The sequence below is a fragment of the Metarhizium acridum genome (genome assembly GCF_019434415.1).
Source record: "Metarhizium acridum strain ARSEF 324 chromosome Unknown scaffold_577, whole genome shotgun sequence".
NCBI lineage: Eukaryota > Fungi > Ascomycota > Sordariomycetes > Hypocreales > Clavicipitaceae > Metarhizium > Metarhizium acridum.
In genome coordinates, this window is record NW_027094045.1 from 629,781 (window position 1) to 653,544 (window position 23,764).

Consider the following 23,764-nt stretch of genomic DNA (forward strand, 5'->3'; position numbering starts at 1 on the left):
AGGACAATTTAGCTGATAGTTTTATGTTCTTGATAGTTCTTTGGTAGATTTTTTCAGCTTCCCCTTTTTTCCCTCTTTTTTTCTCTGATGAGAAGAGACAGAGAACCAACTCGCGGAATACCGACGAGACCTCGTTAATATATGTAGTGCGTCCATGTTTAAGTCTACGGTATGAGTCACCGGCATAAACTTTAGTGTGTCTGACGCATCGCGATGCGAAAACAAACGCCTAGCAGTAGGAACTGGAGGGCATGGAGCCATCACCACGCCTACGAGAAACATTCAGGACGCCGCCGGGTGCGACCGTCAGCTCTGAAGCCACGTCGACTTTCGTTGGCCGAGGAGAGTCGGAAACGTAGTGTTGACACCAAAGGCGCACAACAGCATGGCGCCTCGTGCCAAGACAACACGGCTCGTCATCAACTCATATTGTCTTGGCTGCAACTACACAGAAGTTGCCAACTCAGCTGGTCGAGTCTACCAGGGTTTTGACGCGTGTGCCATCCACGCCAGCTTCGCACCCAGAGCGCAAAGCACTGCTGTGACACGGCAAAGAAACTACATGGTCCATGTCGCCAACTGACCACGTTACCTTGCTCCAGATTGCCAATGCAACTCTTATCCCCTAAATGCAGCGAAGGCGGCAGTGAGGTCACGGGCTCCATAACGCCCCTGCCACCGGCCGTAAACCTTAAGTGACATCACCAATAACTGTCTTAGGCCTAATAATAGTGGGGTGATGATATGTGTGATGTAGTCTCTTGTAATACGAAAGTTTATGGGGACTTTCCTTATCATATAAATTAAGGATAAAATGAAGTACCTTTTAAATACTAGCTTTTAATTGGTTTAAAATCCCTGTCGTGACCTCGCTGCCGCCTTCGCTGCATTTAGGGGATACGGAGTACAACCTCCGCCACCCGCTTACGGTGGTTGTCAAGGATCAGCTGCGAGCCGGCCCGAGTACGCCGACTCCCGCTGTCTTTACACAGAGAACTGACACCAGGTTGATGTGTTGTACTGCAAAAGATGGAGGAGTCCCTACTAGCAAAGATTGTCATCTCTCTTTGTCCTCCCTCTACAATACAAATCATATTCATTCCATTTACACATGACGGCGTATTCCTGACAATCTGACAAACACACAAAAGAAACCCATACATTGACACAATCACCACAGCCGCCGCTGATAATACACCGGCTTCTCCGCCTGCGCCAGCCTCTGAATCTCATCCTTGATGAGCTTCCTACGCTCCGCCCTCGTGACGGGAAGAGGATTCTTGGCCAGCGGATCAGGATGGTCCACCCCCCACGCCTGCCCAGCAGCCCGCTCCTTGATCGTCTCCAGCATCGCCAACTGCTCCTCTGTCGCCCGTCTCCTGGTCCCTCCGTCGGCCTGCGCCTCGTCATGTGCTCGCTGTTCCGGCGCCAGTCTCGCGTCATCCCCCTGCTTCTGCTCCGTCTTGGCCCTGTCCTCGTCCCCGTGGAGCTCATACTTCTTAGCTATGCGCGCCTTCTCGTCCTTGTCCGCCAGGCTCTCCCGCACCACCACCGTCCCGTCCTGCAGCCGCACCGTCTCCCGCTTGAAGTAGTCTGGCAGGTGCGCCTTGGGCGACGGCTTCGTGTGTCCCGGCCGAATGGCAACCCGGAGGTCCTGCAGCGTGCGCTGCTGGAGGGCGTAGCCGCTGAGGAAGAGGGCGAGCGTGAATAGGATAACTGCGTCCCCGTTAGAATGGCATTTATTAAATTTTGAGCCCTTGGAATGCGGGACATGTGCCGTCGCGCAGGAATGTCTCTGGAAATATGCCCATACCGACGATGATGGACACGAGGGCCGATACCTCGGACGAAGAGAGGAGCGCCTTGCGCATGTTGGATATCGACGTAGATCAATCAATCGTATACTTGAAGAAGATGAAAATACCAGTAATCAGTTCCTTTTTTTTTTCTTGATTCTTCTGTTCATTTGCAAAGTGCAGTTTTGCCAGTCGGCACGTCACCTCCCAAGCCGTTTATGCAACTTCACTCCACTGTTGGCACGGCAACTATCTTATCGCACCAATCCGTGGTTTAGAAACCCCCCCTCCCCGTTGCAGAAACACCCCAAAACCACCACTCGTCGTCAACCACAAGCCGTCTCTTCGCACAGTCCAAAGCCTTCTCAAAGCCGTACTCGTCGCCGTCATGTCAAAAAGCGACACGGTCCAAGCCGACGCGCGCCGATTCCTCGACGAGCGCGGGTCGACCGCGGCCCTCGCCCCAAACGGCCTCAACCCGGCGACCATAATGGAAAAGGCCGTCAAGGACCGCATCGTCGAGTCCTACTTCTACAAGGAGCAGTGCTTCGCCCTCAACGAGGCCGACATTGTCGACCGCGTCGTCGAGCACGTCAGCTTCGTGGGCGGCACGCACGGCGACGCCCAGAAGCCCAGCCCGTTCCTGTGCCTCGCCTTCAAGCTCCTCGAGCTGGGGCCCTCCGAGGACGTCGTGCGCGAGTACCTCTCCTACGGCGGCGAGCACTTCAAGTACCTGCGCGCGCTGGCCTGCTTCTACTACCGCCTGACGCGCAAGGCGGCCGACGTGTACCGCACGCTGGAGCCCTTCCTCGACGACCGGCGCAAGCTGCGGAGGAAGGGGAGGCGCGGCACCAGCCTGACGTACGTGGACGATTTTGTCGACGACCTGCTGACCCGCGAGAGGGTCTGCGCCACGAGCCTGTGGAAGATGCCGCCGCGCGAGATTCTGGAGGACTTGGACGAGCTGGAGCCCAGGGTCAGCGCGTTGGGCGACTTGGAGGATATTCTGGACGAGGAGGACGAGGCCGAGGGGGGCTTGCGGGACGAGGACGCTGAGGAGGGCGAGGTTGGGGGCGATGTGGATGTGGATAGGGAGGAAGGGGGGTTGAGTAGATCCGGGTCGAGGTCGCCTTGAGCTCATGTTGACGGTGGGATTTTACGAACAAGACGGATGCGACATTCTTCCTGTGGCTGTATGGACGGTCTCGCCGAGTCGGGTTCCCACGGCAATGATGGTGTGGCCTGACTACGGCGATGGCGAGGCTCTTTGCCCGTCTAATGCCATGACGAATGACTACAGAGGAAAACGGCAATTTGCTGGCTGCTAGACGGCTCACATGGGCGCTTGGGGGGGTCAATCAGTGTCAAGTCTGGGGATATATTGCGCAGATGCGCAATGCCGGGATACAACAACACGCAGATTGGTGCCAATTCTCAGTCAACTAGAAGGGGTCGCGGGAAACGGCCACTCTGCCTTTGGTCCGTGGTGCTGACCCGCGTGGGCAGCGCACCATGATATCCTTGTGTATTAATATAATGAACTGCAAATGCTTTGACGCCCACTCATTCTGCCATCCGTGATTGCACCAAAAAAAAAGAAAAAAAAGATCACCATCTATGCCGCCAGCGTCTTTAATCTCTCAGCCATGGCCAACACCCGCTTATCATCCCAATACTGCCCAATCAACTGCAGTCCCAACGGCAATCTACCCTCCCCGACCCTCCCTGACGGCACGCTGACGGCAGGTAAGCCAGCCAGACTTGCGGGCACGGTGAAAACATCCCCCATGTACGCCTCCAAACTGCTCTTTGTAAGCACGTCATTCAGCGTCGGCGCGAATGACGTTGCAGTCGGCGACAGGAGAAAGTCTACCTGCGGAGGACCCTGCCTGTCCTGCAGAGCCGTCTCGGCATCCATGTCGCTGAGGTCGAACTGCGCCGCTTCATGGAGCGGGTTGTCCCGCCTGAACACCTTGTCAAAGTCCTGTCGGATCAGCCGGCGGACCTTTTGCGCCTGGACAAAGTAATTGTCCATTGCTTCGGAGCTGAGGCTGTAGGTGCCCAGCAAGATGCGACGCCTGACCTCGGGACCAAAGCCGGCTCCCCGGGTCTCCGAGTACAACGTGTCCCCCCGGGCGTCTCCGTGCTCCCCTCGCGCGCCGTATCGAACGCCGTCGTACTTGGCGAGGTTGGAGGACGCCTCGGCGGGGGCAAGGACGTAGTACGCGCATAGTGCTTCCTTGGTTGACGGCAGAGACACCGGCACGATGTTCACGCCGGCGGATTCCAGCGCTGTGGCAGCTTCCGCCCAAGCCTGTCGCATGAGGGGGTCCAGCTCGGCAACATTGTATTCTAGGGGAATGCCAACAGTGAGCTTGGGCATGTCTTCCAGCACCGGCGGGCATGCTTTGGCGCATCGTCGCCTCGAGGCTGGAGACAATGACGTCGGGTCGTTGGGGTCGTGCTCCTCGTCCAGCTTGGTTTCCACCAGAAGATCGAGAATTGGCTTCACCTCTCTGGCCAGCAGTCCCACCGTGTCCAATGAATTGGCGTAGGGAAACACGCCGTAGCGCGAAATCATGCCATAGCTCGGGCGGTACCCTACAGCTCCCGTGTACGACGCAGGCAGACGAATTGAACCGCCCGTGTCAGTTCCCAGGGCAATATCCGCTTCCCCCAGCATGACAGCAACAGCACTGCCGCCAGAGCTGCCTCCTGCGGAGATTGGCTCATCCGTAGAAAGGTGGTTGCTCACCGCGCCATGCATGGAGTTTGTCGTGTGGGAGCCCATGCCGAACTCGTCCATGTTGGTCTTTCCCACGACGATGCCGCCTCGCGCACGCAGCTGTGTGACGATTGTAGCTTCGTATGGTGATTTATAGCCGCGGAGGATACGAGAGGCGCATTGTGTCGGAAACTCGGCTGTTGCGATGTTGTCCTTGACGGCGAGCTTGAAGGGCTTCGCGCAGGGGAGCAGCTGCGGCGGAGGAGAGGCTGGCTGTATTCTTTCTGTTGTTTCAACGGGTCAAGTTAGCACCGTACACGAGCAGATGACGGGTCTCAATGCTGTCCAAGCACATACCACTGTTCACAAAGTGATTGCAGCTTGTACTCTGGGAGCGGCACTGCGACATGGACTGCCATGATGAATCAAGGCACGCAGCTCGAGCAACTCTGCTTCGTGCTCGTATGTGAATGTGCGGATGAAAAGCCGAGCAGCGCACGCAAGCTGCTCTCATGATGAGCTTCGCAAGACCATTAATATGGTGACGGTTGGAAAGACTGCCTTGAAATCAATCATTGAATGAATGTCAGGGTCCGAAAAGTCGAGGTCTAGCTGTTCGGCGTTTTGCTCACATGCAACATTGATTCTTGGCGTGCGGCTAGTCAGTTAGCGGTTAGTGCTACTGCTAGCGTCCAAGCAGATCAGGCCTGGCGCTGGCTGGGCAGCATTTGATCAGCCCCAGGCAGCCGGTCGGTGCACAGGTCCAACGTCCAGGGGACCTGCATCAATTGACATTGGGGACCACAGATTTGATAGCTTCAACTCGACATTTATTCACGACCGACATTCGACCTCGAGTCCGCCGACCTTTGCGCCAACACAACCCCGCCACCATCTCTTCCTTGCATACTTTCTTCCATGCAGTCAATAACCATTTCACCGTCATAGCCCCAATATCAAAGGGCGCTGCATTGCCCCGCGGCAGCATGTCCTCTAAACGCGAGCTGTCGGATGTCGACGAAGGCGAAATCTCAGAACCGGACCCCAAACGGACAAAGAAACAAACCGGCGCCATGCCCCGACACCAACACCAAAACTCGTCCATAGATCCAACATGGGGGCAAAAATACGTTTTTTCAAGTCTAGAAGATGCGACAACCATCCCCTACGGCGAGGAGTCGGACTTTGAGGACGACTCTGACGCCATGGCCTATCTCTTATCTGTCAGGTATGCTCATAAACGGCCCTACATAATCCTATGCTTGTCTATCGGAAACGTGTGTTTGCTGAATATATCTTTTTTGTATTCTCATCGTTTAGATGATGCTGATACGGTGAGTATTACAGAAAAGAGGCGTATGATATTCCGCATTTGCTCGTCGCGCCAAAAGTTCAAATCGGGCCTCAGTTCCCACCCGAGCTACAACAAGACGATGAAGGCCAGGTCGATCGAAACATCTATAATACTGGGGCAGGCGATGATCCCAGAGGATACTACGACGACGGAGCATACATTGCGATGCCAGAGGATGACGAAGACGAGCAAACGGGCCAAGCGGTCCATGGCTATCGCAATGATGAAAGAGAGCTTCACGAAGCATACTTCTCCTCAGTAGTGGCCCGATATAATCATCTTCGCCAGATGTTACACTCAACTCCACCCCCGGACGCCGCCAAGAGACTATCCTCGACACAAGAAACGTACGCCGCACCATTTGGCCGCGATTCCACCACCAACAAAACATGGGCAAATATCATGCGCAACACTGACCCCCACCCGCTGCAGCTAGCACTCATGTCGAAAGAAACCGTAATCCGCATCCTACGCGTACTTATAGGTGGCACATTCTTACGGAGGGGCCACACTCTGTCCGAACGAACGAGCCAGTGGCTCTGGGGGTTGCTTGCACGACTACCAGATCGAGGGGAACTCAACCACACCGAGATAGGCTGGGTGCGGGACCTCGGTAGGCGCGCAGTCCTCCTCAGCAGGAGTTTGGCCGAGATGGCAGCACTGCGGGATGAGCTCGCAGACGGAGAGCTAGGCGTGAACGAGGGCGTTGATGCGAGTAGCAGCGATGAGGATGTGGTGGGAACTGATGCCGACGATGTAGAGAGCACAGATAGCCCGGGTGAGAATGATGGCCCCGCGGAAGACTTGAACCAGGAAAGTGTTGCCGGAGACGAGGCAGATAAAGGGGATCCAGGGGTAAACTCAACTCTGGAAGGCAGTGCGACAGGCAACAGAGACGAGGACGAAGAGGGCGAGATCCAGGAGTCTGAGACCGGGGACGTAGCCATGGACTTGGACTCGGACTCGGACAGCGACCAAGGCGGCGCCGTCGATGAAAGTCTCGAAGCTGCCAAACGAGAGTTGCTAGCGCGCCTGGATGCGTCGGATGCGGAGCAGGAACTCGATACCCAGGAAGACAACGCTACGCTGCGACTACGCATGAACATGCGCGCGACGCTGAACATGATATTGACTGTTGCGGGAGAATTCTACGGCCAGCGAGATTTGCTGGAGTTTCGGGAGCCATTTGTAGGTATGTAGCTTGATGTGTCGGGGTTTTCTATGCCTAGTTATGCTTTCAGCCACCCGTGGTAGCTCAATGTCTCCATAGTCGAGACGTGTAATGTAAAATACATGACAATTCATTATGGCCCAAGTGGGCATTTTCTGCCGTCCCGTTCCATGCGCCCTAAACTCCTATACTTGAATCCAAAGCCGCAGCTGCCTCCTACTAGATACAATACAACGGGGTAATTATGCTCGTGACAGGGAAAGGAAACAAAAAAAATCATTCAACTCTTTGACTGTTCAAGACAGATCCATGTCGCGTGTGCCACCAAAAACGAGAAAATCAGCCTCCCCAAAGTCCCCGTCCACCGCTGCATTCTCCTGATCGACGTCCTTGAATGACGAGCGCTTCTTCACACGAGTCCTCGGGACGGCCATGACCCTCATGTTCCCCCACTGAGACGGAGCAAAGCTCCGCGGGCTGACTTGGTCGTCCCACCCCTTGGACGGCAGCGCCAACAGGGTTGGGCAATCTGCCCGCTCGTCGTCGCTGTGGCATCGCTTCCGCGACAGTTCGGAGGCGTTGCTGTCCACGCTCTCTTGCGACATGGTCAGCTCCGGCACGTCGTCCGGCCCGGGCACAGAGTCGTCCTCGTCGTCACTGGCGAACGCGGGCTGCGAATCGAGGCCGCCGACCTTGTTGATGCCGCAGAAGGGGAGGAGTTCTCTGGACGCGGCCCGCAGCGTGGTTTGCGTCGCGGTACGGGAGGCCGCCGCTGGGACGGTGTTGTCCGTCCACAGCTTGAATGCGCTCGTGCCGCTGGTCTTGTACCCCTCTGGGACGGATTTGCGCACTCGCATGCCCACGCTGAGCAGGTTGGCCTGGACGCTGCTTTGGAGCAGAGGCTGGCGGGGGTGTTGCGGCTGTGGTTCGTCGGCTGCGTCGCCGGGCGCCCTGCTTGCGAAGAAGGATGTGATTTGGCGCTGCGAAGCGTCTGCCGAAGAGCCTGCGAATTGCCGCTTGATTCGTGGAGTCGACATGGTGATGGGATAGGTCGGAGGGGGGGGCCGTTTAGCGAAATGAGAGTCTTTATACGGAGGACGAGGTGGCGAGCAAAGGAACTTTTTGCGACACGGGCCAGTTACGAGTTTTGCAACAGATGATGGGATCTGACTCCGGATGGCGGATGTGGTTTTTAACGGTTCCCCCTTGTGGGATTGAAATGCCTTCTATTGCTGTTTGTTTCGGCAGTGTGTTTCAGTGAAGATGCCAAAGCGGTTTGTTGCCTGGTCCACAGCAAAGTAGAATGAATAACAGGGGGGTTTTTATTAATGGACAAAAGGGAATAAAGCGCGGTAGAGTGGAGAGTTTTGTCAATGACTTGCAGTTCGCGTAACAAAGAAGACAGGGGAGGGATCGGACTAAGCGAGCTGTGGGCGATTGACAAAGGCCAATTGCTGAAGAGGTTGGTGTTGAAGATGGCAATGTGAGTGCAGGAGGTTGGTCTCATTGCTATGTTCAGTCTGTGACAGACGACCTGATTTACCCACCGAGAAGTACATACTAACATACTGTATGACGTTATAGTATGAAACGCGATAGCCAAGTACCTGCCGCCCACTGCAGGAAAAAATGCCCTTGAAACCGCCCCTGTTGGTCCGAGCGGAAGTGGAGAGTGCAGCGCGTGGCAGTCGCGACCATTTCGTGTAAATTAAGCTCTCTCAACCCAGTTGGCTTCGTGCGGGGGAAATGATGTGACGGGATTGGTCGAACTCAATTGGCGCATTTATCATGTTCAGGGTAGCCATAGCAAGGCTATCTTCCGTACGGAGTAGATTGAAGAAATTTTGGCCCGGGTGGCATACGCTGCTTGTAATATTTTTTTCGCATGGACCTCTTCTGTAGAACATTGCAGGCTTAATGGTTTGGTGTCGTTTGATGCGCGTCTCAATGAGCTGACTCTGCCTTCTCCCCTGACATAACCCACATCCACGGAGTACCGGCCGACAAAACACACGCGGCATGATACAATCCTCCGGCAACAGCAACAGCTATGAAGCACACCACAGACCAACACTTCCGGGACAAAATATGCCAGACACAATCAGACCCAGAGCTTCGGCCCTATGAACCTATGCCTATTCCATCTATAATTATTTCCCTGGGGTGATTGCCTCCCAACACGGTGAGCTCCACATACATCAAACAACACAGGAGGTACGGAGTACCATGAAGGCAGAAAGGCCCGAAGCATGTTTTGCCTGAGCATATCTGGTTAGCAAGCCCAGATTCGATGCCGGGTAGGTGTAGCTACGTGATGCTCAACAGAACATGCGTGACAAAAGAAGTCAAAAAAACTTCAATGGATGTTACTGCCAGTGTTAAAACAGTGAAACTAATGAACTCCGTGAGGAACCAACATTTACAGCACATGTGTTGAACATGTGCCATAATTTGGAGACAAAAGCGCCAAACACAAGGCGACTACGCTTTCTTGGGCTGTCCGCCTGTTTCCTCGACCGACAAGGCACGCGACAAGGCACACGACCACCCCGACGGCGAGCGAGAGAGTCTAGCTAAACAAGGTTGCCACATGGCGTGAAACGGGAACGGCCTGATACTGACAGGTAGCATATCTGGAATTTCTCCCGAGATGCTCATACATCCCTCATGTTGTCAGGGCTAGAGTCCCCCAAGGCAAGTAAATTGCCCGGCTCAAGCTTTATCAAGGCCGATAGTCGCTTCAATATGCCAACGGCGCCCATGTCCAAGATCACGGCCAATTTCAAGGCCTGTTCCGCTGGGCTTTCACATGGGATAACCATCCATGGGATGGTGATGAGTGTTCGGTGTGACTCATGTCACCAGTCACGAGACTCGGAATTCTTCTGTCTACGCACACATTCACATCTATCACAACATGGGAAGAATTCGTGGAAACCATTTGAATTTTCGCAAGCACAGTGCCTAACCTCCACTATCCAGAGCACTCGGGTATGAAGCGATCCTCAAACCAGCGGTTCCACGTCCTCATATCCAGTTGGCCATCCAGACCACCCTAGACACTAGTGGAAAGCCCTTCTCCAGCTATCCACCCCCAATGCAGTGCTTTTTGATTCCTGGTTCAAAGACGACTCTTTGGTACAAGGCGCGCGTAACGGAAAAAAACGTGATGAATGACATGCCATGCAAGATATCCGGAGACCCCAAACGCCCCTGTTCGTGGGTGGCTTCCATCTTCTATCTGCAAAGAAAAGAGAGTTGTTGATTATTTTGTTCGCAAAGGTGAGAGAGAACATTTTCGTCTATGCACCCATTTGTCGAGAATTGGTTTGCTTTTATTTTGCAGATCCGGAGATGTGATCACCATGGATGAACCGTAAGAGTCATGAGTACCCAAGGAAAGAAAACCGCCAGCGAGCAGTTTACTTTCTTCGGAAAGAGCAACCCTCAGTTAATCTGGCCTTGCCACCAGTAGGCTGGCACAGAACGGTGGTGCATCCCTGGCAGATGACGACAGTCTGGGCGTGTGAGAAGACGGTCGTGATGGTGAAGCAACCGGGGCACTTGACGTCCATGAAGAAGGAGCGGGGAGCTGGGACCAGGGTCTGAAAGGAAAAAAAAAAAAACTTGTTAGAATCAACGATCGTAGCTGGTGATTGTGTATGGCGTCGTCATGTTGGGAATTGGGGTGGTTGTTTGATATCATATTTTTTTTTTTTGGTTGTCATCGTACCTTGAGCTTGTGCTTCTTGGCCTCGGCGGCCGGCGAAGGGTTCAGAAGATCAACAGCGAGAACCTGCATCAATTCCCGTTAGCCTAACTTGCTTGCCATCAAATTTCATCTGTGCTGCACCAAGTCCTGGACATCCGCCGACAGCATTTCCCCCTGGCGGTGATGAGGATTTGTCCATCAACCGTGTTTTTCGCCTCCCTTTTCGAGGTCTATTCTCATCGACTCCTGGTATCGTAGGGGAAAAATTCGTCGCTCACCATCTTGACTGATTGACTCGAAAGAGATTTGCCGTCGAGGTCTTGCGAGGTTCGGAATACTTGACGAAATCTGGCGGCAGATTTGAGGCTCGCAAGATGCGTGAGAGGTGTTAAGCGAGGAAAAGTTCGGTGGACTTGAGGAGGAGAATCTCGTTTGCCACTAGCTCAGAAATTGCTCCCAAACGGATTAGTGTAATAGGGTTTCCTGGCCCAGCACCACGTGATGAAAATTTTAGGTGCTCTGATTGGAGCAAGCTGGGCACATCGTAAAATTACAACAAAGGACCCACAGAACCTGGGATTTTATGCAACCTGGAGAGTTCCTTTATACAACTTATGCCATTACTGGCTGAGAGCTGTGGGACAGCCCGTCGTCTTGCTGTTTCCAGAAAGCTCGTCGTCATTCTACACCAGGCTGTCGCAAAAAGAGCCTCGAGGCGTTATCGTCTCTTCTGCTACTAATATCATGGTAAAGGACCATTGGATGTTTTACCTGGTTCTCGAACTCCGCGGCTCAGCAACATAATGGCGGCTCCTGGTGATCAACGGATCGCTGTTCCTATTGACGATCCCAACGCAGACACAGAGTGGTGATTACTCAGTACCCCGCGGTGGTAATGGCCTTCATAGCAGAGCTCTGACAACATCTAGGAACGACATCCTGCGAAAACATAGAGTCATTCCCGAAAAGCCACCGAGTCCTACTCCCATGATCGAGGAAGCTATTCTCGAAGGGAGAAGGCTGGCACATGAGAATCGGCTTGAGGGTAAAGATCTCGACGAGCTGGACGAGCTGGAGGATTTCGAAGACGATGAATTTCTGGACCAATATCGCCAAAAACGAATGGCGGAGCTCAACAACCTGCAAAAGAAGTCTATCCACGGCAGCGTATATCCAATATCGAAGCCAGATTACCAGCGCGAAGTTACAGAGGCATCCCAGAATGGGCCTGTATTCGTCAATTTGACGTCGGGTACAGGGACTAATGTGGAATCGCGAGTCCTATCAGATCTCTGGAGGCAGGCTGCCAAGGAATATGGAGACATTAAGTTTTGCGAAATCAGAGCAAACCAAGCGATTGAGAACTACCCAGATCGAAATTGCCCCACGATTCTGGTCTACAACAACGGGGACATTGTTAAGCAGGTTGTAACACTCGTGACCCTTGGAGGCGTCCGAACGAATATGCGCCATATAGACAACATCCTTGTGGAAGTCGGTGCGGTTTCCGAGTCGGATATGCGCATCATAAAGAGACGGCAAGCTGCTGAGGATGCAGAGGAAGAACGGCTTGCCGGCAAGAGCATTAAGACTGGCACGGCGGGACGATCAAGAAATAATGATGATGATGATGACGACTGGGACTAAGAGATGGAGAATGCTAGAAGATACCATCCTATTTATGATGCGAGACCATATTCGTGCACAGAGAGTTCTGATGAAATTCAAGCCACCTAGGCAAAGGCGGCTGGAACCGGACTTGAAAATCTTCAACATGGCCCGTTGTCGGGAGGGGTGAATAAAAATGACAGAGCGCGAAACGTATCGTACGGCGCAGGGTGATGAGACAATAAGAAACCGATCAACCGTAGGGTGTCCGCATACAGATGTATGCAATTTGTTCGTCAACGTTTATGTAATCTGGTGTATTAGATGGGCCTACCATCTGTCTTGGGACTGCACGCGACTTCAAGACAAAGAGGCGGGGGCTTCGGCAAAGTGGATATAGGACCCTGGAGGCCTGGTTATTTACTGCCGAGCTCCGAAGTCTACTCATCATCGCGTTCCTGGCGCGTCTCCAGCCATCGGAGGTTTAGACCATATCAAAAGGCGTCGGAATTCTTCCATTGAGCTGTCTCCTCCCCAGTCGGTCTGACAATAGTGTTTCTTACCTCAATTACTGCGCTGCCCCTAATCAATGGCAGAAGAGCCATCTCTCCCCTGCCTTCCGGCAGTCTCGTGGGATGAGAGCTCTCAAAGCTTTAGCAACAATTCCCGAAAGCGTGTCCGCCACCCACGCTCGGGCGGTCTTTACAACTCCAGCGACCCGGCTGTCTTCTCCAGCGACGACGATCCTAGCCTAGACAATTATGTGGAAGGCCGGAAGAAGAAGCGATATGTAGGCTCGTGGTTTCAGCAACAGCCCACGTCGTCCGACTCGACCTTTAGTGAGCACATGATTCTACCGAAGCCAAAGCGCAAACTGGCACGCCAGTTTGACAGCGGTGTCTACCTGGGGAGTGATGGCACTGAGGGGGATGACTTGGCCTCTGAGGTCTTGGAGATGCCTCTGCAATCCAAGTTGCCTCAATTAACTGAGCGACCACAGCCGCTGATTCCCGCCGTCTCCAAAGCGGAGCTGCTGGCCAGGGAAAAGATTCAGTCTTGTCTCGAGCAAGGAGATGAAACTATTGACCTCTGGTCCATGGGATTGGAGGAGATGTCCAAGGAGACTTTTCATCCCCTCGAGAACTTTTCGTGCATTCCCGTGGTGGCCAAGGACGTTGCGTTTGAGCAAAAGGATCCAGAACTGAAGATTTACTTGACCATGAACCGGCTACGACTTATCCCGGGAACATTGTTTGATCTCCAGTACCTCACGATTCTAAGCTTGCGAGGCAATAAATTGACTGAGATTCCGCCGGCGATAGCAAAGTTGCGGAATCTAAAACAGCTCAATGTTTCCCAGAATCGCCTTCGGTCCCTTCCAGCCGAGCTTCTAGACCTCTTTGGCAAGAACTTGGGAGATCTGGTCCTGCATCCGAACCCATTCTTTGAACCCGAGAGGCAGTTACACGCCGAGGGAGACGAATCTTCCGAGCAGTCGGCGCAGCCCCTGCTAACACGGCATCTTGGCCGATCACCTCTGCAGATTTCCGACTCAATGGGACAAGTCTTGTCGGAATTCAAGATTCCATCTTACGAGGAATCAAACAAACTGGCCGTGGCATCTGGAATTCATCTCGACACCGACACAACCGGCCAAAGTCAATCCATCAAGGCAGGCTGTGTGCCATCATTGGTGGAGATTGCACTCCGCAGCTGCTATTCCACCTCGCAGCTGTCCGAGCTCCAGTACTTCATCCCCGAGGGCTTGCCCCATCTCCGCGAGCTTCTGGAAAGAGCAACGAAGCAAAAGGACATGGGTGGCGTTGCGTGCTCCCACTGCCGCAAGTTGATCATCGTGCCGTCTCTCGAGTGGGTAGAGTGGCGCGAAATCAGGACACGCGAGGTCAACGGCAACGCCGTGTCAGAGCGGCCTTTGAGTTTGGCGGAGGGCGAGCAGGCGGTTCCGTTTTTGCACAGGGCTTGCTCGTGGAAGTGCGGGCCCGGTGCTTGAAGGGAGGGTGGTTGGAGGAATCTTTGAAGCATAGCGATCTGTGTTTTGAGCGAGCATCTACAGTACTATTAAGTTTTAAATTTTATTTCTTATTTTTAAGGGAACCATCAGACCATCATAGACACGTAATACACTACAAGTACACGCGTCGTAAGACGTTGAACACTAACAAGATTGCTGATTCATCACGGCACGCCGTCCAAGGTCATCTCGTAGCAGCCTTGACCACTGATTACGTGCGAGTAAAATATAATTTATACCAGTAATTTTAAAAACTTGACATTTAAGCGTAATATATAGTAACGCCGCGATGAATCACCAGTCTTGCTAGCGTGTCTGATGCATCGCGATGCGTATGTGGTGTATTTTGAGGTATTTTACGGTTTTCCGGCTTGGTACAGCTATACTGATGTTTCCGGATATAATGCTTGCACGATGCTTGCATCATGCTTGTATCATTGTTTGTATTAAAAAAATAAACTTAATAGTAATGTATATATTCATAAGGTCTACGCTTGTCCTTGCCACTTTAAAGCTCACTGAAGCACTATAATCTCTCACGCACCAACATTGTTTAAGCAGTCAAATTCAACAGAAACCTGAACACAAGACCAACCGGCTGTAAAGACGCTCACGATGGTCAAAGCAAGCAAGTTACCCGTTACAACTTTTTCGAGAGGCTTAAAGCTAACAGGAGGTCATAGTGAGTGTCGGGCGGCTGGTGACCCGAGCCCTTGACCGTGGAGGCATTGAACACGCCAGGCTGCATATTACAGCTCACTCAATTGACACTTGACTATACAGGCTCCGCATCGGCTCCGTAACGGCTCCAGTTCCGCATCAACAACTGGCTGGGTCGCGCTCTAGCCGGACCATAACACGGTAGGGGCTAATACGGTTATGATGGCGAGCTTTGGATTCAATTGTGTAATCGCGGGTAGAACCTGCAGAGGGTTGAAGAGTGCTTGCAGTACCTGAGGGAGGTGCTTGTGGAGCAGGAGCAGATGTTGGCAGAGGCCTCGCCGGAGGAGTCGGAGTTGCTGTCTGCGGAGGTTGGAAGCGGCAGTCTTGTTCTGCAGCCAAAGGCATGGAATATGTAGGTGCCGCGGCCGCGGGCACTTGTAAAAACATGAATGTGACATGCAAGCACTTTGGCAGTGGCTCAGACAACCTATACCTATAGTCAAGTTGATCTGCTCATCTCGAACCCTCATCCTCGATCCCATGTCCTCGCCGGGGGGGCCGTTGTCCACAGTCGCCCCGCCCTCGATACCGCAACCTCGACCACATCCACGTGCGAAGCCTTGTTGAACCATCGGCGGCATCCAAACATTCGAAACCTGCATCACCAAACGCAACGCCGCAAGGCACACGACGCAGCCGGCGATGCCCTCTCCCAACCCCTCGCGTCCGCCCTCGCCGACGCCCTCACAGCTGCCCCCCGTGCCCAGCTCGCCCGTCTACTCCATCGCATCGACGGCCAACCCGCTCTCCAGCTTCAACCTCCCGCTCCCGCCAGCACCGCGGCCCTCGCACGCCGTCCTCACCAAGAAGGACCTCGAATCCTCCCACCTCGCCTACTCGGACCTCGTCGCCTCGGCCAAGTCGTACCGCCTCGCGCTCGCCACCCTATCCACGGCCGCGTCGTCCTTTGCCTCGGCCCTCGAGTCGTGCGCCCGCCTGAAGGAATCGCGCGCCGAGCCCATCGGCCACCACGCCGCCGGCGCCGGCATGACGGCCAGCTTCACCACAAAGGGCGCCTGCACCGCCGACACGCTCCTCTCGGCCTCGGGCGTGCACCACCTCATCGCCAACCACCACCAGATCCTGTCCGAGACCGTCTACCGCTCCTTCGAGGTGCCCCTCCTCCACGACCTCGACAAGTGGCAGACCGTCATCGACGACGAGGAGGAGACGTACCAGGCCAGGATCAAGGCCCAGAGCAGGGAGGTCAAGCGCCTGGAAAAGGAGGGCCTGAAGCTGCACAGGCAGCGCCGCCGCGACGTGGCCCGCTTCCGCGCGCACCTCGTCGAGCTCACGCGCAAGCTGGACGGCCTGACCACCCTCCACGCCGACCACTCGCGGGCCCTGCTCCGCGAGAGCCAGGAGACGAGCGCCCGCATCGTCGACGCGAGCTGCAGCCTGGTGCGCGCCGAGGTCGACATCTTCGAGAGCCTGGCGCGCAAGGGCTGGACCGGCGGCGGCCTCGACGACCTGCTGGACAAGGGCACCGACCTGTTCGCCGCCGAGGACGCCGGCGGCCACGCCACCGCCTCGTCGGGCGGCGCAGACGCCGCCAAGCTCTTCTCCATACTGCCCCCCAGGAGCATCCTCGCCGACTCGGCCTCCGAGGTGACGCGCCCGGGGCACGGGAGGGGGGACAGCCTGCTCATGGAGTCGGAGCGCTACCAGTCCCTCGCGGCGCTGGCGGCGGAGCAGAAGCAGAACGGCGTCGGGGCGGGAGACGCCGACAGCGTCTTCTCAGCCGACTTCAACAAGCCGCGGGGCGCGAGGCCCTTCTCGCCGCAGCCGATACGGCGGGTTCCGGCCGACGTGACGTTTGAGTCGCTGGGCGCCATGGGGGAGCCGTCTGCGGATGCGCCCAAGGACGCCGAGCATGAGCGGCGGCCGCCCGACGAGGAAAGGGACGAGGGCGAGGATGATGAGGATGATGAGGAGGCGGCGGCCAGGGGGCGGACGAGGTCGACTTCAGATTTGAGAGGGGAGAGGGATCGCGGCCAAGACGAGACTGCCGCGGACACGTGGGAGGATTCGTGAGTTGGTTTTCTTCTTTTATGGGGTTTCCGGGCTTGTACGACTACTACTACTACTACTACAAATTGTCTTCATTGCTTATCACTGAGCGGTATAATAGTATTGCATGGCGGCATTGTTTGCCTGATTGGAAGGACGTAATTGACATGTGAAAATACGGTTGCGCGCGCAAATCCCCGGCATGACGATACGTGGCTCTGATGTTGCGCGGCGCTTTTTACAACGTGGGCTTTATTCGTTTGTTCTAGATATACACGTTTCGCTGGTGTAGCATTTTGAGCAACTTTATGCCCCCCTCCCTATGATTGGTCCTGCGCCATCAACACCGACAAAGATGCAAATTCATACCGCCAACTCCAATAGCATTTCGTTAAAAAAAAAAAAAAAAAACTCATAAACGCAATTGCCGCCAGATGCAAAGCTATTGTCCCGGCTGACAAGAAAGAAGCTTCTAGTCGTCCTTATCAACGCTGTAGACGTCGCCCTTGAACAGGCCAAATGTTGCATCTAGCCACCAGATAATCTTCCAATACAGACTGGCGCGTCCCCAGTCGAACTCGCCTGTTTCCGTTCGAGGGACCTCGTTGCCAATCATGCTGCCGCTAAACCATTTAATAAATGGGACGGCATTTACAAAGCGCTGCATGACAGATTGCTGCGGTAGAAGAGCCTGTTCGGCAGGGAGCAGGCGGGCTCGGCGGGCGGTGGGGATGCGGCGGCAAAATATGCTGTCTTCTTGCAGCTCCATGGGTTCTACACCTGAGTTTGCACCGGTTGCTTCCTGCAGGGTGGCCGAGGACGTGTGCGATGGCGTCAGTGTAGCCGTGTCGAGGGTTTGGCTGGACGATTTTGATTCCGACGGCGACATGTCTATGAGTCGGCTGCGCAGCATGCGAGGCAGGTTGTTGTTGTTGTTGTTGTTGTTGTTGTTGTTGTTGTTGTTGTTGTTGTTGTTGTTGTTGTTGTTGTTGTTGTTGTTGTTGTTGTTGTTGTTGTTGTTGTTGTTGTTGTTGTTGTTGTTGTTGTTGTTGTTGTTGTTGTCGGTGCTCTTCCGACGTGGCGTGTCCATAGTGGTGGGCATGCTTTGGGCTCGCTCAAACTCGTTGTCCATGATGCTGTCGATATCCGGGCACGCCTCATCCTTGGCAGGCGGAATGCCTCTGTACTGCTCGGCAAAGACGAGGTAGCCCAGAATCCGCTGGGGACTGGCGTAGATGGCTTCGTTGGCAGCCTCGGCGCTCTCAAATGTGACCTTGACCCAGTGTTCGCCGCCATCAGCACGGTTGACGAGAGCGCGTTCTTCGGGGCTGAGCTTTCGTCGGCGCGTGAAGGCAGGATCGCGCAGTTCGGACTTGTATCGCCTTTGCGAAGCGGGAGGGTCCCGAGGGTAGTCTTCGAGGATGGCACCGGCGAGTTCCTCATAGTGGGAAATGGCGGCGTATTGCTGGACTGACGAGCGGTAACCGCGAAGAATGACCTCGACTGGAGCCGACTTGACGACGCGCTTGGGAGGAGCATCGTCCTGCATCAGACCGCTGCTCTTGCGCTGGTTGTTGGATGGCGCAGCAGCGGCCGCTTGGTTGGACACCCAATCGCCGAAGAGCTTGTCCGCGGCAGCGAGGGTCGGGTTCTCGCGACTTCGAGCTGGCGTGCCAGTTCTTGATCGAGACCGTCGGGTGGATTTGCCAAACGAGCCGGTTTCTGCGACGGTGCGCCGTGATCTGGAGGTACCCGTGTGTGCGTCGTTCCTTTGGAGATGGAGTCAGTAAAAAGGGAGGGATTTGATGGGGATTTGATGACGGAGCATGGCGAGCACGAACTGGTTGAAGTACATGGCGTAGGGCCGCTTAATGCCGTCGTCGCCGACGTAGCACTCCTCATCGGGGACATTATGGAGGATGAGAGGAGCCATGGCTGGGAGTTGGTGTCTGATGAGTCCGAAGACCAATGGCTGACGGGAGAGGAATTGATGAGGGGCGCACAAATCGCGGTCGCTGCGGATGCGCGTGGATGCAGAGAGAGGAGGTCAAGGTCAAGGTCGAGCTCTCATGGGGATGGAGTTGGAAATGGAAATGGAAATTTGAAGGCCAGCCACGAGTCCACGACCAAATTTCCTGGGAGCTGCGCGAAAGTGGGTCATGGACGAGCACCATCGGAGCCAGTGATTTGCTGTGCGGGTCTCGGATGCTCTGGCAGGGCAACACGGTATTGATATTCGGGCAAATTAATTTTATTACTCCGTACTTGGTAGAAATAAAATCCAGGATTCCTCCTATTGACATTTAAACCTCTTTGACGTCATTGGCCGTGTTGCTGTTGAGTCGCCCCTGAACTACTAGGTACTAACCACAACGTAGGCAACTTATAACCCTCCAGTTCAAACTCAAACAGAATCTAGTGTTCTTGTGATTCTTTGGGCCCTCAGTTGCCTCCGTTAACCGAGCAAGATCTAGGTGTTTGTTGTTGCCACGTGTGCAAAACACTAAGCAAGACACAACTGCCTGTCCGGAACATGATTGTCCTTGCCGCAAAACATCTGCCACTGGTCCTCAGGACATGCCTTGAGGATGCAGCAGGCAATGCCGTTTGGGAAGGGACCCCTACATGCTCCAACATACGGGTCCTGGTGCTGGCTTGTGAACTCGCCTTTGAACGCGTTGAGGCAGCCGATCTGGTCCCAGAGGCGTCTGGTCAGCAACTTGACTAGAAAATGCTCTGCATGTCCCACGCCGGTTCACAACATTGAGGTGGACGGAGACTTACAGCGCAGGCAATTGGATTGTTGTGGATTTGGGTAGCTTGTATACCAGAGGACCACCAGAGAGCGAGACAGAAGGCGGCCCCGAACTGTAAGCGTGCCATTGACGTAGTCAGTCGTGTGCACAAAGTCTGGTGTTTTATCTGGATGCTTGTCGCTCCGCCAAATAAGTTATGTCGACTGTATTGAAGATACAATTCTTTGCTGGACCTCAAGGCTCGTTTTCCAAAATAGCTTGAGGATTGGGCCTGATGGGAGCAATGTATAGAAAACAGAACCAAAAGAAGAAGTGGGAAGATTAATGTGAAGCACGTTGTCATCTGCTGTCTTATGGGCCGAAAAGAGTACCGGACATGTAGAGTGCCACACATAACCCAGAGGTAAAGCCGGGCGTCTAGGCCGATTATCCAAACCTTTGGGGTGGAATAAGCAACTCGTAAATGCTTGACCATGAGTCGCCCGTGCGACACCCTGCTTTTGCCCGGACCATGCCAATGGCTTACCACATCATACGAGACAACCCAACGTATTATCAGTTGTACATGCCCAGAGCCGGACACAGAACTTGACGACTAGATAGTCAGGCGTCTTGGCGGTTGTGTACGCATGCATGAACCAGGTGTCGATACGAAAAGCTTAGCATCAAGCTTCCTCATACGAGGGCCAAAAAGGGCACTCGGTACCACCATTCTCCAAAGCTATGGTTGGCGGCCGAGGCGGGGTAAGCTGCATGTCGTCCAGCATGGAATGCATCGGAACGAATTCTGTGCTGTGTGACCATGTCTGTGTTTGCGTTTTCGGCCGGAGAACTTCTGGTGAGCTTCAGATGCTTGCCACTGACGGGACCTTTTGGCTAGCCAAGTTTTATCGACGGGGCCGGATTCCCCCATCAGTCGACGGGCATGGAATCTCAAGGTGATTTCAATTACTGGTCAGATCTGTGCCATGGAAGCGGAATGCCTCGTTGCTCGGAGAGGTCTCGAGGAGGTATTTGACGAAACGCCATATACACCATGGGCAACGATTGTGGGTACAGGTTCTGATGTAGACGAAATGGCTAGATTGATGAAACAGTTGAAGAAGTGTAGGCGAACGAGTAATCGGCACGAGAAAGATATACAGAGCCTGCTTTTCCCCCCCCAGGTGGAACGACGTGTGGCTCGCACAGGCTGAGTCGAACCCTTATCCCAACAGACTCGGGTGGCAAATGGGATGATTCGTTCATATTGTTTCCGTGGAATAGGTTGCTTCTGTAAATGGGACGAGAGAAGGAAGAGACTGCACCGATGATGATGAACGCAGCATCTTGGTAAAGCTCTCTCCTGTCACAGCAACTAACGGTCTGGAAACTTGGGTATATCTCGGCAGAAACGCAGCAAGTCCAGTGCCGAATGAGAGCCAAGGAGCAGAGAATCTCTTACTGAAGGGTCTAGCTGAGCTTTTCTGATAAATTGTGCAATGAAACCGCTCCCTTGTTAGAGGTGTGCTTTTTAACGTGACTGATTTTGCCACGTGGCCGCTATATTCCTGGTCTCATATAAAATTCGGTTTCTTATGCAGCCAGATTCCACGGCGTGCCTCGGGGAGGATACCTCTGACGATGTCTTGACATGGTAGTCATGCGCCCTGTAGGGTGTTGGTAGGAGTGAAGACGATAGCCAAGTCGTGTAAATAACGAGGCATATCAGGCCCTCCCTTTGTGGAATCCATCAATGAAATATTCCTCCTAGACATCCGTTTCGACAAGTTCTCTTGGTCCAACAGCGTCACCTAGCCGGCAACACAGCGTGCTTCGACTCAGCATGGTCAGGACACCTTTTTCCGGTTGCCTGTACCTTGACACTCCTCCCGGCATGGTGAAGCCAATGCTGCGACTTGGAAGATGGTGAGCGGCTGCCTCGGGCTTTGTCAATTCATTTTTTTTTTCATGTCTGGGGAATGAGGTGAGCTGGAACCCAACTCCCGCCGAAATTGAAACCAGGGGACCACCGCCAAGCCTGGCGCTGAGTAATGAAACATTCGACGTGGTGCCTTTGGCTCATACGACCAGTTGCCGCGCGCTAATTGATAATCCATCCGACTCGCGCACAAAGGTCAACGTCTATAAGACGGCGGGCATCGCAGCCAGGGCACCCAAGAACCAAGTCTCAAGTGAGCAGACAATGTCGTGGCTGTCCAGCCGATCCTTGGCCCTCGCTTCCGTAGCCGTTGTGCTTGCTCTTCTCCTGTCGCCCATCTCCCTCACAGACATTGCCGCCAAAACAGCACCATTCCTGCAGCCGAGTTGCTCAAATACGTCCTCGTCTGCCGCCCCAATGGCCAAACCACCCGTGTACTTCTTCAGCCACGGAGGCGTAAGTCGCCTCGCCTGTCCACGAAGTCACGCCCTGCCTCGAGACTAACTGACTGCCCGGCAGCCCACTGTCCAGTATGACACAAAGCACGCGGCGTACCCGGTCCTGCAGCAGATTGGCAGAGAAATCACGCAAAAGGTCAAGCCCAAGGCCGTCGTGGTGTTTTCCGCGCACTGGCAGGGCGCAAGGGACGAGATTTACGTCAACAAGGATGAGCAGGCTGATTTGATATACGAGTTTGTAACCCCCAAAATCCGAAATGTTGGCTTTTTGCCTGACGGAGAGTTGCCAATAGCTTCTACGGATTCCCCGACCACTACTACCAGGCCAAGTATCCCAACAAGGGCGACGCCCAACTCGCCAGCCGCATCATGGTGATGCTGTCCGAGGCCGGCATCGCAAGCAGAGGCGTGAGCCGCGGCCTGGACCACGGCGTGTGGTCGGGCTTCTCTGTCGGTACGTCAGAAAGCACTCGACGTTTTCGCGCGTTTGCATCTTGGGCCATGTCTGACAAGGAATGACAAACCGGCAGCATTCGACCCCGAGACCAACCCGCTCAACGTGCCCCTGGTGCAAGTGTCGCTGTTCAAGTCGGAATCGCCGTCGGCGCACTACGCCCTCGGGCGGGCGGTGTCGGCCCTGAGAGACGAGGGCATCGTCATCATCGGCGCGGGCATGTCGGTCCACAACCTGCGCGACCTGCACTCCCTCTTTGACGGCGACGGCGCGCCGCTCCCGTACACGGTCAGCTTTGACAATGCGCTGCGGGAGGCCGTCGAGGCGGACCCGGAGGAGAGGGAGGACAAGATGGCGGCCGTGTGCAAGCGGCCGGACGCGCGGCAGGCCCATCCCTACATGGACCATCTGATGCCCGTGTTTGTGGCGGCGGGTGCGGCCTACGAGGACAGGGGGAAGCAGACGTGGACTTTTCACGAGGGGAGCATGGGATGGGCGCAGTATCGCTTCGGCGAGTTGCCTCAATGACATGGGCGCGGAGGGTGACGCGGAATGTAGGTGTGCTATGTACGCCACAGTTCTAGAATGCTTTGTTTCTATGATGACCCCCATAGAGAGAAGCCAACGCCCTTGACCACGTCTCCCTTGTTGTAGAATTCAGCCTCGGGGAGCAGCTCGCTCATCACCCACCTTGCGGTCGTGGTGTGCGTTGAGCCGTGTCCAAACGGCTCGTGCGTCTTTTCTCTTCTCATCCTCGTCTCATCGACTGGCCCGTTCGTGCAAGACCCGGCCGGGTCCTCGCCCCTGACAAAGGACGAGTACCCCTCGGCAAGAGCCTGAACGGGAGAAGCTGGTCCTGAAGACACTCATCGACCGTTCCGCCAAGGCTCGTCTCCTCGTAGAGCTCCTTGCACAGACTCGGCGCACGCGGCCTGGATGACCTTGTCCCGCGGCGGCTTGGGCTTCTTGGGCAGAAGAGCGAGTCGCGCGCCCAGCGAATCCCGCCCTCTGAATGTGCAACCAGCAGGATGCTCCATCGCGCGT

General features: G+C 54.6%; 12 protein-coding genes across 13 annotated transcripts; 7 read left to right on the forward strand and 5 right to left on the reverse strand.

Annotated features, from left to right (window-relative positions):
- Positions 1–782: 782 nt before the first annotated feature.
- Positions 783–1,967, reverse strand: J3458_021065 (uncharacterized protein). The gene is made up of 2 exons (XM_007815034.2): positions 1,814–1,967; positions 783–1,716 (listed from the first exon to the last, which is right to left on the reverse strand). Exons 1-2 carry the CDS (start codon positions 1,869–1,871, stop codon positions 1,172–1,174), a joined length of 603 nt encoding a protein of 200 aa, XP_007813225.1. The 5' UTR covers positions 1,872–1,967; the 3' UTR covers positions 783–1,171.
- A 38-nt stretch (positions 1,968–2,005) lies between these two features.
- HER2_2 (Trimeric GatFAB AmidoTransferase(AdT) complex subunit) lies at positions 2,006–5,154 on the reverse strand. The gene is made up of 2 exons (XM_007815032.2): positions 4,879–5,154; positions 2,006–4,805 (listed from the first exon to the last, which is right to left on the reverse strand). The coding sequence occupies exons 1-2, from the start codon at positions 5,033–5,035 to the stop codon at positions 3,412–3,414; spliced, it is 1,551 nt and encodes a 516-aa protein (XP_007813223.1). The 5' UTR covers positions 5,036–5,154; the 3' UTR covers positions 2,006–3,411.
- On the forward strand, positions 2,116–2,931 carry J3458_021066 (uncharacterized protein; the record flags this gene model as incomplete). Its single annotated transcript, XM_007815033.2, has 1 exon — positions 2,116–2,931. The coding sequence occupies exon 1, from the start codon at positions 2,185–2,187 to the stop codon at positions 2,929–2,931; it is 747 nt and encodes a 248-aa protein (XP_007813224.1). The 5' UTR covers positions 2,116–2,184.
- Positions 5,155–5,325: 171 nt separating the features above from the next.
- J3458_021068 (uncharacterized protein) lies at positions 5,326–8,583 on the forward strand. Its single transcript, XM_007815031.2, has 2 exons — positions 5,326–5,749; positions 5,869–8,583. The coding sequence occupies exons 1-2, from the start codon at positions 5,508–5,510 to the stop codon at positions 7,073–7,075; spliced, it is 1,449 nt and encodes a 482-aa protein (XP_007813222.1). The 5' UTR covers positions 5,326–5,507; the 3' UTR covers positions 7,076–8,583.
- On the reverse strand, positions 7,343–8,083 carry J3458_021069 (uncharacterized protein; the record flags this gene model as incomplete). Its single annotated transcript, XM_007815030.2, has 1 exon — positions 7,343–8,083. The coding sequence occupies one exon, from the start codon at positions 8,081–8,083 to the stop codon at positions 7,343–7,345; it is 741 nt and encodes a 246-aa protein (XP_007813221.2).
- Positions 8,584–10,468: 1,885 nt separating the features above from the next.
- On the reverse strand, positions 10,469–10,848 carry rps27_2 (40S ribosomal protein eS27; the record flags this gene model as incomplete). Its single annotated transcript, XM_007815029.2, has 2 exons — positions 10,469–10,651; positions 10,780–10,848. The coding sequence occupies 2 exons, from the start codon at positions 10,846–10,848 to the stop codon at positions 10,469–10,471; spliced, it is 252 nt and encodes an 83-aa protein (XP_007813220.2).
- Positions 10,849–11,561: 713 nt separating this feature from the next.
- On the forward strand, positions 11,562–12,405 carry PLP2_2 (phosducin; the record flags this gene model as incomplete). The annotated part of the gene is made up of 2 exons (XM_007815028.2): positions 11,562–11,626; positions 11,688–12,405. 2 exons carry the CDS (start codon positions 11,562–11,564, stop codon positions 12,403–12,405), a joined length of 783 nt encoding a protein of 260 aa, XP_007813219.2.
- Positions 12,406–12,955: 550 nt separating this feature from the next.
- Positions 12,956–14,377, forward strand: J3458_021072 (uncharacterized protein; the record flags this gene model as incomplete). Its single annotated transcript, XM_007815027.2, has 1 exon — positions 12,956–14,377. The coding sequence occupies one exon, from the start codon at positions 12,956–12,958 to the stop codon at positions 14,375–14,377; it is 1,422 nt and encodes a 473-aa protein (XP_007813218.2).
- A 1,142-nt stretch (positions 14,378–15,519) lies between these two features.
- Positions 15,520–18,124, forward strand: J3458_021073 (uncharacterized protein). Its single transcript, XM_066122386.1, has one exon. The coding sequence runs from the start codon at positions 15,764–15,766 to the stop codon at positions 17,153–17,155; it is 1,392 nt and encodes a 463-aa protein (XP_065972640.1). The 5' UTR covers positions 15,520–15,763; the 3' UTR covers positions 17,156–18,124.
- J3458_021074 (uncharacterized protein) lies at positions 17,604–21,833 on the reverse strand (the record flags this gene model as incomplete). Of its 2 annotated transcripts, XM_007815025.2 has the most annotated exons (3): positions 19,916–21,833; positions 18,973–19,823; positions 17,604–18,900 (listed from the first exon to the last, which is right to left on the reverse strand). In XM_007815025.2, exons 2-3 carry the CDS (start codon positions 19,062–19,064, stop codon positions 17,604–17,606), a joined length of 1,389 nt encoding a protein of 462 aa, XP_007813216.2. In that variant the 5' UTR covers positions 19,065–19,823; positions 19,916–21,833. The 2 variants fall into 2 exon arrangements, with proteins under 2 accessions (XP_007813216.2, XP_065972641.1); XM_066122387.1 differs by having other exon boundaries at positions 17,604–19,823.
- A 239-nt stretch (positions 21,834–22,072) lies between these two features.
- Positions 22,073–22,785, forward strand: J3458_021075 (uncharacterized protein; the record flags this gene model as incomplete). Its single annotated transcript, XM_007815024.2, has 3 exons — positions 22,073–22,264; positions 22,328–22,500; positions 22,560–22,785. The coding sequence occupies 3 exons, from the start codon at positions 22,073–22,075 to the stop codon at positions 22,783–22,785; spliced, it is 591 nt and encodes a 196-aa protein (XP_007813215.2).
- Positions 22,786–22,939: 154 nt separating this feature from the next.
- Positions 22,940–23,248, forward strand: J3458_021076 (uncharacterized protein; the record flags this gene model as incomplete). Its single annotated transcript, XM_066122388.1, has 1 exon — positions 22,940–23,248. One exon carries the CDS (start codon positions 22,940–22,942, stop codon positions 23,246–23,248), a length of 309 nt encoding a protein of 102 aa, XP_065972642.1.
- Positions 23,249–23,764: the final 516 nt, after the last annotated feature.